At 36.6% G+C, this 15539-nt stretch overlaps 1 protein-coding gene across 1 annotated transcript in view; it reads left to right on the top strand.

The window, feature by feature from the left end:
* The first annotated feature begins 710 nt into the window (after positions 1 to 710).
* The window catches only part of LOC107601333 (zinc finger protein 704-like), a 33986-nt gene continuing 19157 nt past the window's right edge, over positions 711 to 15539 (top strand). The window contains exons 1-2 of the mRNA XM_016293488.1: positions 711 to 738; positions 8548 to 8648. Coding sequence (XP_016148974.1) covers positions 8579 to 8648 — 70 coding nt within the window. The 5' untranslated portion in view covers positions 711 to 738; positions 8548 to 8578. The remainder of the gene's footprint in view (positions 739 to 8547; positions 8649 to 15539) is intronic.

The following is a 15539-nucleotide window of genomic DNA, read 5'->3' as shown; positions in this document are numbered from 1 at the left end:
AAGAAAATTGCACTTCTGTGTCACACAAGGGGTTGAGTGTCTTCAACACATCACAGGAAGAATGATGTGTGTGTGTGTGTGTGTGCAACTGTGCGCTGCTAACTTTAGCATACCGCTCACAATGTTCAGTGCTTATTGTGCGCTTTTCTGCAGGCCAGATAGCTTTCCTCTGTCTGAATCTCTGCCAAGCGACGTGACATATCTGCTTCCTGAAAAACACACTGAACCAAACAGAGACAAACCAAACCAATGCATGAAGCAGCACAATGAAAGCATGCACTGCAGGACGGCACCGAAAGTCTGACCACTAGTGAAAATGCCACGCTTTTGCATTTAAATAAAAACATAAAATATTAAAAGCATAACAATTTGAGGAAAAGTTTAAATGGATAAGTACAAATTGAGGAAAGATGAAATAATTATAATTTTTTTTTATTATAATAAAAAATGAATACTTTTATCCAGCAAGGTTGCATTAAATTAAGCAAAAGTGACAGTAAAGACGTTTATGTTTATATTAAACCTCCAGAGTCAAAACTCTTTCAAGCAATTTGAGGAGAAGGATCAGGTGTGTGTGTTTGTCTGTGTCTGTCATGCGGGGTGACAGCGCACACCTTATTTACACACACACAAACACACACACACACACACACACAGGTTGGTTATAAATAGTGAGGTGACCCACATCCACGCAGTCCTGTAAACAGACACTCAGAGAGAGTATGTCAGTCCTCACAGGTAAATATTATCTGTTTTCTATCTAACCACAAACACAGAAGACTCATTCACTTCATATTTCTCATATTTCTTTCCTTTTAATTGTTTTGCTCTTCCTTCATGCTACACAGTTGAGCAGGCTTGGGGTGTTTCTTGTAGGTCCCTTCAGAATTCAGCTTTGCATCACAAGAATAAATTACAAATTAAAATATATTACTATATTACTGAATTGATCAAATATTTAACTTTTTGATCATTAAAAAACAACCAATTATTTTTTCCTTTTACACATTTATTTTAGAAAATGTAAAACATGTTTTTCTTGTTAATAATAATTTAGTCAGATGTATTAATGTAACTGAAATGATTATCTTATAACATGATGGAACAGAGATCTAGGGTCTCTCTCTCTCTCTCTCTCTCTCTCTCTCTCTCAGTGAGGTGCTGGCTTCACTCCAGCCAATAGCAGCTGTTTGTCGGTAATGGAGCTGCTCTCTGGAGTGCTATCAGGCAGGGCCGGTTCTGTTTACTTGAGCTTCTATCAGTGAACATGTGCAGCCAGGCACACACACACACACACACACACAGAGCAGGCCAGCAGGGCGGAGACTGAAGCTCGGAGGCGTGGGAGTTATAGCTGTGCTTCTCACTGCCTGCTCCATCCTGCACACACACACACACACACACACACACACAACCTTACACATTCAAAGACATATTCACACATAACAGCTTATACACAAATGAAGTGTCCTCTATACCTGTACAATCAGACTGATCTGTATGACCACACACAGTTCTCCACGAGGTCCTCTGAATAAGCTTCATCCAAACCTGATTAAGTCACATGGAGCCATTGATAAGTCTGACATTTAAGAGTCAGTCTGCAGACTCTCGCATGCATTTTTATAACTTACTTTGTATTAGGTTGGAAAGCATTATGGCAAACAAGCAAATGAATAAAGAAAGAAATAGATGAATAAAATAAAAACTAAAACGACAACATAACAACTGATTTACTTCTTATATTGGCAGTTAGAACTTTTCAAATTGCTGTTTAAATGCCCAGTGTGAAATTTTGCATAATGCATAACTTGTCTTAAAGTTGTTTTAAAATATGTGTTTATTTAGATAGATAGATGATTGTTGATTATGTGAGTTTGGTTGTCACTTTCTTGTCCTGGTGTGTCACTGGTTATTATTGATTGTAATGATGCTTTCATTGGCTGTTTTGAATTTTAAATTTAGGAGTGTTTGATTTCCGGTTTGTACACAATGCCTGATTGAAGGTCACATGATGGAAAATGTTTTTTTTTGTTAGTTGGCATTTATTCACTCTCATTTTCTTATTTTCTTCCATAGAGCACAAGGGATGAATTTTTGAAGAATATCGGTCACTTTCTTCATAATTAAATTGAATAAAGACTGGTGCTGTTAGGTGGTCTATAAAACTTCAATTTCTGTCGCTTTTCACACACAAAGCTATCATATGACTGCAAAGGGCTTGGCTTGGCTTTATCACAGCATTGTAACAATGGCACATAACTGTAACACAACACAAACCAGAGCTGCTTACTCTCAGCTAATATAACCTAGAGCTAACCGAGAGAAAAACCCAAACGGAGATGCTCTTCCATCATAATCAGAGTTGGAGGAATGTGACCGTAGACGTGTAAGTTTATTAGTCAACAGAGTACAAACGAGTCCTGCGGCCAGACGGTCACTAAATTCACTGGGTCTAGGCTGGATTTTACAGTTTACCACTGCAAATCAACATGCCACAAAACTAGATCATTATAATCAACAAGTGTAGACGCTAGACTAGATTATGTTGTTCTGCTCACTTAAAATCTAGACACTGTGTTACACAGGCCTGCAGATGCTGTCGACCAGAGAACGAGTCCTGCGGCCAGACGGTCACTAAATTCACTGGGTCTAGGCTGGATTTTACAGTTTACCACTGCAAATCAACATGCCACAAAACTAGATCAGTCCCATTATAATCAACAAGTGTAGACGCTAGACTAGATTATGTTGTTCTGCTCACTTAAAATCTAGACACTGTGTTACACAGGCCTGCAGATGCTGTCGACCAGAATGATTAGAGGATGTGGGTTAATTTATCACAGTTACTGCTGGTGTAGCATTACACGCACACTTAAATTTGACTTTAATGCTGGAAATTAGATTCCAGTAAGTCTCATTTATCTCTCACACACATTCACAGATTTGCTAAGCCCCTCTCGGCGTGTTTATGAATGTGTTTGTGTGAATATGGTAACGCATGAATCATACAGCTGAATGTGATAAAGAGCTTTTTCGGGAAAAGCGTGGAGAAGCGGGAAGGCAGGAAAGCAGGCGGTGTGTGAGTGTGAGAGAAAAAGAGTGGGAGGGAGACGGTCAGAGAAAACAGTGCTGGTGCTAGAATCCGTTTGAGTTTCTGATATCCTCGCGCTCGTTCCCAAATCATCATGTGGATTTACTTTTGGGAGCTAAAATTACAAAATACTCACTAGAAGTTATATTGTGTGTGTGTGTGTACACATATATCAGTTCAGCAGATCAAGATGTAACAATTAATTTAATTAATCAGAAGTGACAGTAAAGGCATTTATGATGTTATAATGGATTTCTATTTCAAATAAATGCTATTTCTATTCATTATCGAATCCTTAAAAAATGTATCACAGTTTCCAAAAATAAAAAAGGCAGCAATACTGTTTACAACATTGATAGTAAAAATGTTGTGATATTCTGAGACATTCTTAGGGCCAGCTTTATTAAACAGGGCAAATTAACGTTAGAACGCAATTCCAAAAAAGCGCAGATGGGAGGGGAAAATTCTGCGGGTGATTTACATCTCATTTCCATAATGACCAGCGCAATCTACCAAGAGCAGCGCAAATTACCAGTAGCCCCTCACTGCAAAACACAAGATCCAGGGGGCGTGGTTGGATCCACATCTAGGGGGTGGAGACTGGTAGGTTTAGGGGTGGAGATGGATGGGTTTAGGGATCAGGGGGTGGAGATGGGTAGGTTTTAAGGGTGCTCTGATCGCCGATCAGAAAGCAGTATCTGCCGATACTGATCACCGATACCGATCTTTTTAAAGCCTTCTTTTTATAATTTATAACTATTTATAGTGATACTCCAATCAGGATTTTTAGACATTTATTCAGGGCCTGAATTTCATTTTTGAAAATGGGGGGAATTAGTTGACTCTTGTGAGGGGAAGCAGCTTTCACAGAAGAGTCCGCTACTGATCCGTGGCTGTTTACCACAAACACAACATTTATCCATTATTTTGATTTCAAATCCTAACATTGTTACTGAAAATGCAACAATAAATATAAGCAACACATTATTCAATGCTTTTACTTTTGCATTTACTTAGATTTAGCTATATATTAAGTTGCTCAAGCAATTGGTAAACTACTTTTCTTACGTTATGCCAAACTTACCATTGACAGAAATAGTCATGTCAATATGCCTTTCCTTTTGCATTTAATTCTTTATTACAAGCAATCCGGCGGTTCATAAAGAACTTTGTTTTCCTACCTCCACGAGTGCCATCTATTATTGCCTTGTTTATCTAAAAGTGCTCTTTTCCTTTAAACCTAGCCAAAAAGCCATATGTGTTGACTGAAACACAGTAGACTTTAACAATATGCATTTATGATGTAATTACTACATTTTCGTGTCAATCCATGTTCATATTTACTGCAAACAATGCGCTGTTACTTTTTTGTGTGGTGATTTGAAGCCATTTGCGTATTTTGAGAGAGAAAGAGAGAGCGCACACAAGGTTTTCAAATTACTTTATAAGTTATTTAATGAAGAAATATTAAGGTGAGTACCTCCCCTTCAGCATTATAATGATTTCACCAGCGCCGGACAGAGACTGAGACGGTGCCGCTGCATGTCGTGCCAAACCTCTCACAACAGGTGCGTCGTCAGCTTGAGATCGGTTTATGAGATCGGCCTTTTTAGAGACCGCCGATCAAACATCCCAACGTGATTATCGGCCGATGGTGATCGGTGGCCAATCAATCACCCCTAGTAGGTTTAGGTACATGTACGGTGGGAGGAGTTGGATCTGGATCCAACCATGCCCCCTGGATCTTGTGTTCTGCAGTGAGGACCATCTCCAAATTACTGCCTGCTTTAAGACATGCTTTCTTTGAGCGTTACATAATGCCGCAAATACCAGTGAATTGACTAGTGCAAATCTTGGTAATTCGCGTTGCGTGATTCATTTAAATAGCCTACTCTACTCCCATAAATTTACGGATCGAAATGGAAACTCCTACAAATGCATATTAAGTAAGGTGAGTCGCAAAAATAACCGTGTCTATGCCTTTTCAATGCTAATTGCGTGTCTTTAGTAAATCCTGGCAGTAGTTTTTAACGCTAAATGAGGGTTTGCGGTTATGCAAGCTGATAGTAGCTAAATCTGGCCCTTTTTGGCTAAACAATTCATAAATACATTAAATAGCTATATTTACTGTAATATATGTATTATTTTGTATCTGTACACATGTAAATGTGTAATCAGGGCTTGACATTAAGCATTCTCATGTGGTTGTCCTTCGGACAAGTAAATTTGTCATTTACTTGTCCAAGTATAAAAGTTACTTGCCCGGAGAGAGAAAAAAACAACATTTAAATTGAATTATAAATATAATTATTTATTGTAGTTATACAAACATAGTATAAGGTTTATAGAGTACATGTAGTAGATTTTGTGAGCATGTCACATTTAGTTTATTTAGTTAGATTTTTCTTTTTAAACAAAATAATAAAGTGAAATCAGTATCAACAAAATTCATCTTTGCAATGCAGAAACACAGAAGCTGCATCTGAAGTGGAATAGATATATTTACCCACAGTTTAATGCAGCTCTGAGGGACATGGGATGCTTTAACCTGCAGTTACAAATGAATAAATAATGTTTTGACGTTGAATACTGATATTTGAAATCATTAAAAAAAAAAATTCAAAATACTTCAAATGTGAAATTAAAACTGCCAGTAGGTGTCATCAAGTCACTGTTAATGAGTGAGTCATTGCAATTGAACCGAATCGTTTAAATGGTTGATTCATTCAGGAACGAAACAGCGTCATGTTGTTCAGAGACGCAAAACAGCGCAGTGGCTGTGTTTGGAATTATTTCTGTTGATGAAATAGAACAAAAACAGGCAATATGGTGTCTAAAACGTAAGTCTCTTAATATTAACTTCTTGTTTGTTGAACTGTTGTATAAAATCACATTTGTAATCATGCTGATTTTTGGAGCAAAAAAAAAAAACCACGCTCGATCTTAGTGTGATATTGTTTAACTATATGAAATGATATAAATATATACATTTTCTGCCCCCATATCTTGAATTTTCTGAACATTCTTCATGCATTTTAATACTGAATCATGCAGTGAAAGAACGCACACGTGCGCTAGTCTAACCTGCTAGACTTCTTTACGTAGGCCTAATATATGGGTGCACTCTGTAGGTGTGTTTTGTTTGATTTTTGCAATATACTCGATAATGTCAAATCGCTTTTTTCAAATCGCAAACAACAATTACGATATTGCAATACGATAGCTGAATTAATTGTGTGTGTGCATGTGGGTGTGTGCACGCATGTGGGTGTTGCTTTTAAATGTAATTTGCTACATATATATTTTTATGCAATACCAAAAATACCAGCATAATCCACCTCCAGTGTGTTTTGATCAAGACTGTCGGAAACAGAGAAATGCAAACATACACCTACATATTCATTCTGAATGTATGCTCCACACACACACACACAGTCTTTAATAAAACCAGCATAGTACCGTCATCTCTAATGTGTGTTATTTTCTTTGCCTCTAGAAGCAGACAGTTTCTCCTCTCCTCTCCTCTAAAAATGAGGCAGAACTTCATATTTTATTTATGTTCCTTAGTCTGTCTGCTTCTAATCCACTACTTGCTTTTCTTTTCTTTTGCAGCGATAGAAAGATATTTGGAAGTTGACCCAGATAAAGGAAAAAAGTTTGACAGCCCTGCCAAGTCTCTGGGCTTGGCTTTCAGAGCGACTCTAAACCAGTTTGCTCTGGTTGGGTTGCCAAAGCAGGCGGGGCGGGGCGGGGGGGGCAGAAACCCGGCATGTGTGTGTGTGTCTTGGGCAGAGGGAGCATATTTCATGAAATTAGGAGTGTGAGTGGGATTTTTTTGATTATATAACACAGACAGCTTAGCATTGTGTCGGTTTCTGTGCTTAGATCAGTGCTGCTGTGTTCAGGGTGGAGAAGATCTGAAGAATCTGATTCTCGCCGAATTCTCTAGCATGGCTCAAAAATTACATAATTACGAATGTTGAAATAGGTAGTTGACTTTTAAGGAGTAGTTCACCACCAAAAATGTCCTTCTTTCACTCTCATGTCATTCCAAATCTATTTGATAGTTTTTCTGTTGGACAAAAAAGAGGTTTAACAGAACATTCAGGCTCCACTTTTCCATTCAATAGAAATGAATGGGCACGAGGGTTGTCAAATGTAATAAAAAATATATATATTTTAATTTTTTGTAATTTTTTAAAGACATAAAAGTAGTCCATATGGCTTTTGAGATACTCATACAAACACTTTGTGTAATAAACAGACCAAAATTTAATTAATTATTCACTGATAATCAGAAATGGCCATCATTATTATAGTATTATTTGTATACTATTGTATTATTTTAATATATATATTTTAAATGAGCTTATATATACACATTTTAGTGGTTTTGTTATGTGTTGTAATTTTTTTTTTTACAAATGTATTTTATATATATTTTGGTTTCATTTAATTTTAGTATTTCAGCTTATTTCAGTTTATTTGCCAAGGCAAATAATTTGAATTAACAAAAAATATTTTAATAGTTTTAGGTTGTTTTCATTTTAATTAACAATAACAACATGGCTCCATACTGATCGCAGTTGACATCAAACCTGTCATGACACATTTTAATTATATGCAAATGTACAAATAAATACATTGAAATGACAAAAAAAATTCAGGGTTGGTTTTTTTTTGTTGGTCCCTTTGGACTAGAAGCAAAATCATCTCCATTTGACAAGAGATGAATTTATATTAACATAACATTTGTTTGATATTATTGTGTAGTTGTGTTTGTTGAATCAACATGCCACTGATCGCATTTGCATCAGTCCCATCTTGTACAGTAATCTTATTTAAACATTTCTAATTTGCATAAATATTTCAATGTAATGTCTGTTAACACACTCACTCGCTCTCCTCTCTCTCTGATCTACCACAATCCCTCTGGTTTCCCTCTCTTTCACTGCAATCCAATATAACAGTCATCAATCATGTGCACACAGTATGCATACACAGCTCGAAGCTGAATCTCACCTGTGAGCAAGACCCTAAACAGTTAACAGAGCGTTTCATTCAGCCGCGCACTAAACCCTGGTGTTGATTTACAAACACGAGTGAACTGTCTCCCACACACATGCTGAATAAATACAGTTGATAATGGAGCTGTGCTGTGTGGGCATACACCAGAGGCCGAGCGCTAGTGTTTTTTACTGCGCTGTAGGGAGCTGCGATACGGCCGAGAGAAGTGGGACTCGGCCTGCCGAACAGAGAAAATGGGCACTCAGGCCGAGAGAGAGAGAGAGACAGAAAGGCCGGGCGGCCCACCTAACAGATGTGTGCCGTTTTATGTTGATGTGAGAGTGCGCTTCACATCTGGCTCTGCTTGACGTAATTGGTTTTAGTTGATCCAGGTCTTAAGATGTCAGTGATTGGTAAACCTCATTTCTCGCTCTCTTTTTTAACAGGAGGCCTTCTGGTCTTGCTGATAAAGAAGTGATGGCCGCCACCGTCCTGACCATACTGTCCACCAGCCCGTTGGTGCTCAACCCTTCCTCCAGCGCCTCAGGTTAAACATCGCTCTACTTCTCGCTTCCCTGTTACCTGATAGATCCCAGAGCGTTCAGGTTGAATGATGGCTTGTCAAACAGGCTCTAAACCTTCATAAGTGCTCAAAAGGACTCCTGCTTTCTCCATTTTGGAGTGTGTAATTTGTGTGCCGCCAAACAGAGTTGCAAATATTTGGTTGTTTTCGAACACCGTGCGTTCTGATTCAAAGAGATAGTCCCGCCTCAAACTCACGCCATTGGTTGAGCCAGTTATTATTAATTATGTTATATTATAATAGAGTTGGGCGATATGCTCAATTTTCATATCGTCCTATCGTCAGCCTGTGAGATCGCCGATACACGATATTATCGTGCTAATTTATGTAATTATTTACTTAGTTTCACTGCCGGAAAGTGAACCAACTCCAGCGGAAGGCTAAAAGCAGCCTAATGTTTTTAATGACTGAATTTGTATTTAACATGATAACAAATTAATAGAAACATCGGAAGTTGCTAATTATAATGATTACATTTACATTTCCTCAGTTATTCAAAAAGCAGCTACAGAAAACGAGCAAAGAACATGACATTACCAAAGAACATCATCACAAGCTCAGTCTAGCGTGAGTTTATGCACTTTAAAAACACTCCCGTTAAACTCAGTGAATCTACACTCTATGATGAATAAATCTCTTATACTTACATTGCACGTACATCTGCACTTTGTTGTTTATAATAAGAGAACTTGCGAGTTAGATTTCAGTCAGTGCGCACTGAACAACAGAACTCCGCTGTTTCAGTGATGACTCATCTGAACGCCTCTGATTGGCCATTGCATTCATAAGCTCAACATAATCGTGTGTGATTGGTTAGAATGGCAATACTGTAAAAACGCGGAAAAAGAAATATAATGCAACAAATAAGCCCTAATATTAATTATATAGTATTACTAGCCTGATAATAATAATAATAATAATAATAATAATAATAATAATAATAATCGTCTTGCTATCGTCAAAGGCATCAGCCACATGCGATATCTCTGTCTATCGTCTATACACAACACTATCGTCTATCGGCACAACCCTATATTATAATTAGAATTATTTAAAAAAAAATTGGGAAGAAATTAATGCTTTTATTGAGCAAGGATGCATTAACCCTTTAACTGTCACTCACATTTTTGAACATAGACGTGAAAGTGCACGATCCAAACTTAAATTTTTATAATTCATGAACGAAAACATTTTGTAACATGATATTGATGTACCATTTTCATGGTAATGCAATGTTTGATTTTAAAATGGATTTCGAAGGATGCATTTTGAGATTTAAAGTTTTCAATTGATATATCATTTCTGATGATTTCTAAAGTGTGATAGAGAAAAAGGCGACAAAGAAGACGTTTTGCTACAAAGGTCAGAACTCCTGTTATGATGTAGATTTTTTGAGGTGCACTCTTGTCGTAAATTAATCTATTACTTTTCCTACATAATTTTTTACAAAAACATTGGTAAAATATCTATTTAGGAGTCTTACAGTGTGTTCACACCAAACGTAGATTACATACAAAGTCAATGCAAAGACGCGAATAGAGGCGAATTCGCGCCAGGCGATGCGAATGACGCGAAATGCGCAACGCGTTTGCCGCGAATGCGAGATATTCACCTCAATCACGTCTTTCACGCAAGTTCAAAAATTTCAACTTGAGCGGAAAATTCGCCTGACGCCAATCAGCGAAGAGCTTATCGGCACGTCTGGTTGAATCAGACAATAGAAGAGTGCATTATGACGTGTGTATGTTCTCAGGCAAGTGCTGGACACTCAGCTATGCATGAAGAACTACAAGGAACGCTTTCACCTCCTCCTAAACCTGGAAGAGATTCAGATGGAGGTGGACATCAAGAAGTACGATCTCTACGGCAAGACCATGTCCCTCGACAAATCAAACAAAAAGTTGCTCATTCTCAAAGTGAGTGAGAAGCACAATTATCTAACACCAGATGTGTTCTTATTCATGCCAGATGTTGCTACAGATATCATGATGTCAGTCACAATTTTAGGACAGATTTTTTTTTCTGATGACTTTGTCTCTGTTTTTAACTCAGGTCCCTGGGGTGGCAGAAAACAGACCGTCCGTACTACGTGGAGATAAGATGAATGTCTGTTTGTCAGAGGACAGGAACCAGCCCATCACTGTCTATGAAGGCTATGTCCATAGTGTAGAACTTGAGAGAGTTAAACTCGGCTTCTCCAAGACGTAAGAATATTTCAAACAGTGAGAACATGATACATAGCTTTCATGAATAGTAACCACATTGTAACATGTTTTTAACAAGTTTTTGTATTAAAGACCTAATTTTATTTATACACTACTGTTCAAAAGTTTGGGGTCAGTGAAATTTTTATTTGTTTTTTAGTTTTTTTCAGAAATTAAAGGGTTAGTTCACCCCAAAATGAAAATTCTGTCATTAATTGCTCACCCTCATGTTGTTCCAAACCCGTAAGACCCGTTCATCTTTGAAACACAAATTAAGATATTTTTGATGAAATTTGAGAGCTCTCTGACCCTCCCATAGACAGCAACGCTACTGTAATGTTCCCAGGTCCAGAAAAGGACATCGGTAAAACAGTCCATGTGACATCAGTAGCTCAACTTCAGTTTTGCGAAGCAACGAGAATACTTTTTGTGTCCAGAGAAAACAAAAATAACATAATTTATTTAATTATTCACCCCCGAGTTACGTCTTCCGCCATTTTGGAGAGGACCCAAGAGCGTAATCGACGTAATCAGCGTTGTTTACGTTCGGGGGGAAAGCGCGCGCATGAACGTAATCTGCGTAATCAGCGTTGTTTACACTTGGGGGATGTGTGCGTATGCATTGTGATACTCTCTAAAATGGCAGAAGACGTAACTCGGGGGAGAAGAATTGTTAAATAAATTGTTTTTTTTGTATTCTTTGCGCTCAAAAAGTATTCTCGTAGCTTCGCAAAACTGAAGTTGAGCCACTGATGCCACATGGACTGTTTTACCGATGTACTTACTACGTTTCTGGACCTGGGAACATTACAGTTGTATTGCTGTCTATGGAGGGTCTGAGAGCTCTCCGATTTCATCAAAAATATCGTAATTTGTGTTCTGAAGATGAACGAAGGTCTTACGGGTTTGGAACAACATGAGGGTGAGTAATTAATGACAAAATTTTCATTTTTGGGTGAACTATACCTTTAATACTTTTATTCAGCAAGGATGCATTAAATTGATCAAAAGTGACATTAAATACTTTTATAACATTACAAAAGATTTCTGTTTCAAATAAATGCTGTTCTTTTTAACAATCTATTCATTAAAAAATCATGGTTTCCACAAAAATATTAACCAGAACAACTGTTTTCATCATTGATAATAAAAAATGTTAAATCATCATATTATACTGATTTCTGAAGGATCATGTGATGCTGAAGACTGGAGTAATGATGCTGAAAATTCACCTTTGCATCACAGGAATAAATTACATTTTAAAATATATTGGAAAAGAAAACAGTTATTTTTTTTTAAATAATACATATATTAAAAAAATTCTACATTTTAATTGTATCACTTATAAAGTTAGTCAAGGTTTCTTGCACCAAAAATGTTTTTTTTTTCATTTGTCTTTTTTTTATACTTTACCCTGTACAATTAAACGGGCTGTTTGTTGTACTGTACCTTTAAGACTTCTAGATGTAAATGACCTCTGTTATGATTGGCTAATCTCAGCATACCAGTGGTCATATTTTAATGAGCTCATGGTTGTGATGTCATAGTCACCATGATTTCAGTTTTTGCAGATTAGTTTCACAAAAGTGTCTGTGTAGACATACAGTGTAGTTTTGTATAAATATCAGCACATGGTCATCAGACTCTTATTTCAAAAGAGGAAGAAAAATTCTGTTTTCCATTTTTATGTCCCCTTTAGCATGATGAGAGGAAAACCAGACTATGGGTTTGTAATTGCAGTGACTGTCCTTCCTTCAGCTCATGGCTTACAAAACCAAAAGTATGTTCACAGAGTTTCAGAAGAAAAGACAATAGACATTGTGCAGCAGCAGAAGTGCTTGAACTCTCTCATTGATGTTTTATTAGACTTTGAATCAAACACAGATTTTGCCCTTAAATGAATAGCTTACCCAAAAATGAAACCGATTCTGTTATCACTGACTCACCCTTATGTCATTTCTAAGCCCAAAGAAGATATTTTGAGAAATGTAGTGGTTGCTATTTTCCATGCAATTACAATAAATGTGTACTAAAGAGCCAGTGAGTCAAACTCGAGAATCAAATCAGATTCATTGAACAGAACTATTCCTTTAAAACGTGTAACCAAAGATTGTTCTTTTTAAAGAGCAGGATTTTTAATGTTAACTGAACTGTGGTGAAAGCGTACTTGTATTGCATTTGTTCTGACCTTTGAGAGATTCTGGAACAAAATGAAAAGTGAGAGTTTTCTTAAGCTGTCACAAAACAACAGCTGTCCCTTCACAGTCCCTTACATTTGTGTCTTGGAAGGAACAGGCTGTTTTAATGGATCCTCTGAACACTTTCCATGGAGGATTTCCCTCTAGTTTGTTCCTTCAGTTATTGAGTCACTCAAATCCTCCGACCTTCTTTGATTATTTTGATTTATTGTACTATTTTAGTTGGCCAAATTTGCATCATTGATGAATTTTGGATGATGGATAATTTAGTCATTATTATATAAGGGATATTGGAGTGTCACTGAGTACGCTGTATAACTTTGTTCAAATAAGGTTTGGAGTCAGTAGGATTTAATTTGATATTTTTGAATGAAATTAATACTTTTATTCAGAAAGGACACATTAAAGAGATCAAAAGTGAACGCAGAGACATTTAGAATGTTTCACAATATTCCTATTTCAAATAAATGCTGTCTGAACTTTCTACTTATCAAAGAATTCTGAAAAAATATATCACGGCTTCCACAAAAATATGAATCAGCATAACTGTTTTCAATATTGATAATAATAAGAAATGTCTCTTGAGCAGCAAATCAGCATATTATACTGATTTCTGAAGGATCATGTGACACTGAAGACTGGAGTAATGATGCTGAAAGTTCAGCTTTGCATCACAGGAATAAATTACATTTTAATATATTCAAATTTTGAATATATATATTCATTTGTAAGTCGCTTTGGATAAAAGTGTCTGCTAAATGACTAAATGTAAATTTAAATATATATTGAAATAGAAAACAGTTATTTAAAATTTGAATAATATTTCGCAATAATTCTGTTTTTATTGTATTTCTGATTAAATAAATGCAATCTCGGGGTGAGCAGAAACAACTTCAAGACCCCAAACTTTTGAATGGTAATTTAAATAATATTTGTCAATTGGCCATATACCTAAAAAGGCCCCTCACCTCGTATACATTTAATAAAAATGCCGAAAAAACAAATTTTCTGCATGGCATGGTCAACTGGAAATTAATACTACTGCAAATACTGTTAGAAAATGATAGAAAAACAGGTTATTTACATGTATATATTCTGAATATTAAACCCTTTCCTGGATTGGTTACAGAAAAGTGAATGTGCAGCAAGATAAATCTTTGAAATGACATAGCGCATTAGTAAATAGTTTTTCTTATGTTCACATTTGTGTAAGTCATTTTTCAATGTCCCTTCGGTATAGATGTTTTCAGTTGATAGCAGACATCCTGAAATAATATTATATCTCATTACTCTTGCCTAGAGGACAACTTAAGTAAAAAGTGCCACAGCTTTCCTTACTCTCCATTACTATTTAATCAAGGACATTGGCCTTGGGATTGGATTTTATGTGTTTTTCATTTGTGCGTTGTCATTTTTTAATATCTTTAATGCAAACACATTGCCCTTCTGGGAAATTAAAGACTTATTGTACTGTATCAGCGTGGCTGCACAAATAACAGAGAACTGTCCCTTTCCTCCCAACTAGAAAACAGATAAAGAAAGAATTCATATGGGCTGCTGGTATTTCAGTAGTTTTGTTAGTCTAATGACTAACGGCATGAGGTCTGGTCTTCATTGCAGCTAATTCCTGCCAAGAACCGCCAACTTTGAGAGGAAGATACGGTCTTGTAAAGTGACCAACCACAGTCTGGGTTTATCTGAAATGGATGTAACCACAATAAAATACTGATGTGGGGAAAAAAAACTAACTGGTGTGACAATCCTCATGTAGGATTGAGGCAGAAACTGTAGGGCTACTTTGATTACAATTCTTTCCTGGTGCTATTGTGCCCTTGAGCCGAGCGCTTAACCTCTAAATCATGCCACTCCAGGGAGTGTGTTCCGGTAATTAGTGTACTGTAAGTCGCTTTGAATGAAAAACATCTGCTAAATGGCAAGAGCACACATGCTGGAAGAACCCAGACCATAATCCTAAGAGGTCAAGTGCCATGAATTGGTGGTGATTTGCCTGTTTGGGGTCATGCAATGTCAGCGCAGTTTATGCTGTTGCTCAAGGTATCTTTAAGCCTAGAAATTTCGTTAAGTTAGTATGTTCAAGGTTGTTATTGTTTAACATCAGCTGGACAGTGTGTCCTATTCTGTTGCATAGCTCACCTTTACATAGCTGTATGGTATATCTGCAGATTTGTGTTTACAACCTTTATTGTTTGGCGCTGATATGGTATTGAACATAATGCGCCAAAATTATTTTTGAAACTGAAAATAGAGTTTTCATTTAGCCAAAAGCAAAACTAAAAAAAGATATGTTAAAACAAATAATAATAATAATAATAATAATGAATTTAACTATCAATCAGTCAATCAATCAATCAATCAACCAATAAGCATTTAAATTGCACATAAGGTTATTTTTAGATTGACTTTTTAATTATATAATTATAAACAGTGGCTGT

The sequence above is a fragment of the Sinocyclocheilus grahami genome, unplaced genomic scaffold, assembly GCF_001515645.1.
Source record: "Sinocyclocheilus grahami isolate Dianchi unplaced genomic scaffold, SAMN03320097.WGS_v1.1 scaffold303.1, whole genome shotgun sequence".
Taxonomy (NCBI): domain Eukaryota; kingdom Metazoa; phylum Chordata; class Actinopteri; order Cypriniformes; family Cyprinidae; genus Sinocyclocheilus; species Sinocyclocheilus grahami.
This window is presented reverse-complemented; position numbering and strand designations above follow the sequence as displayed.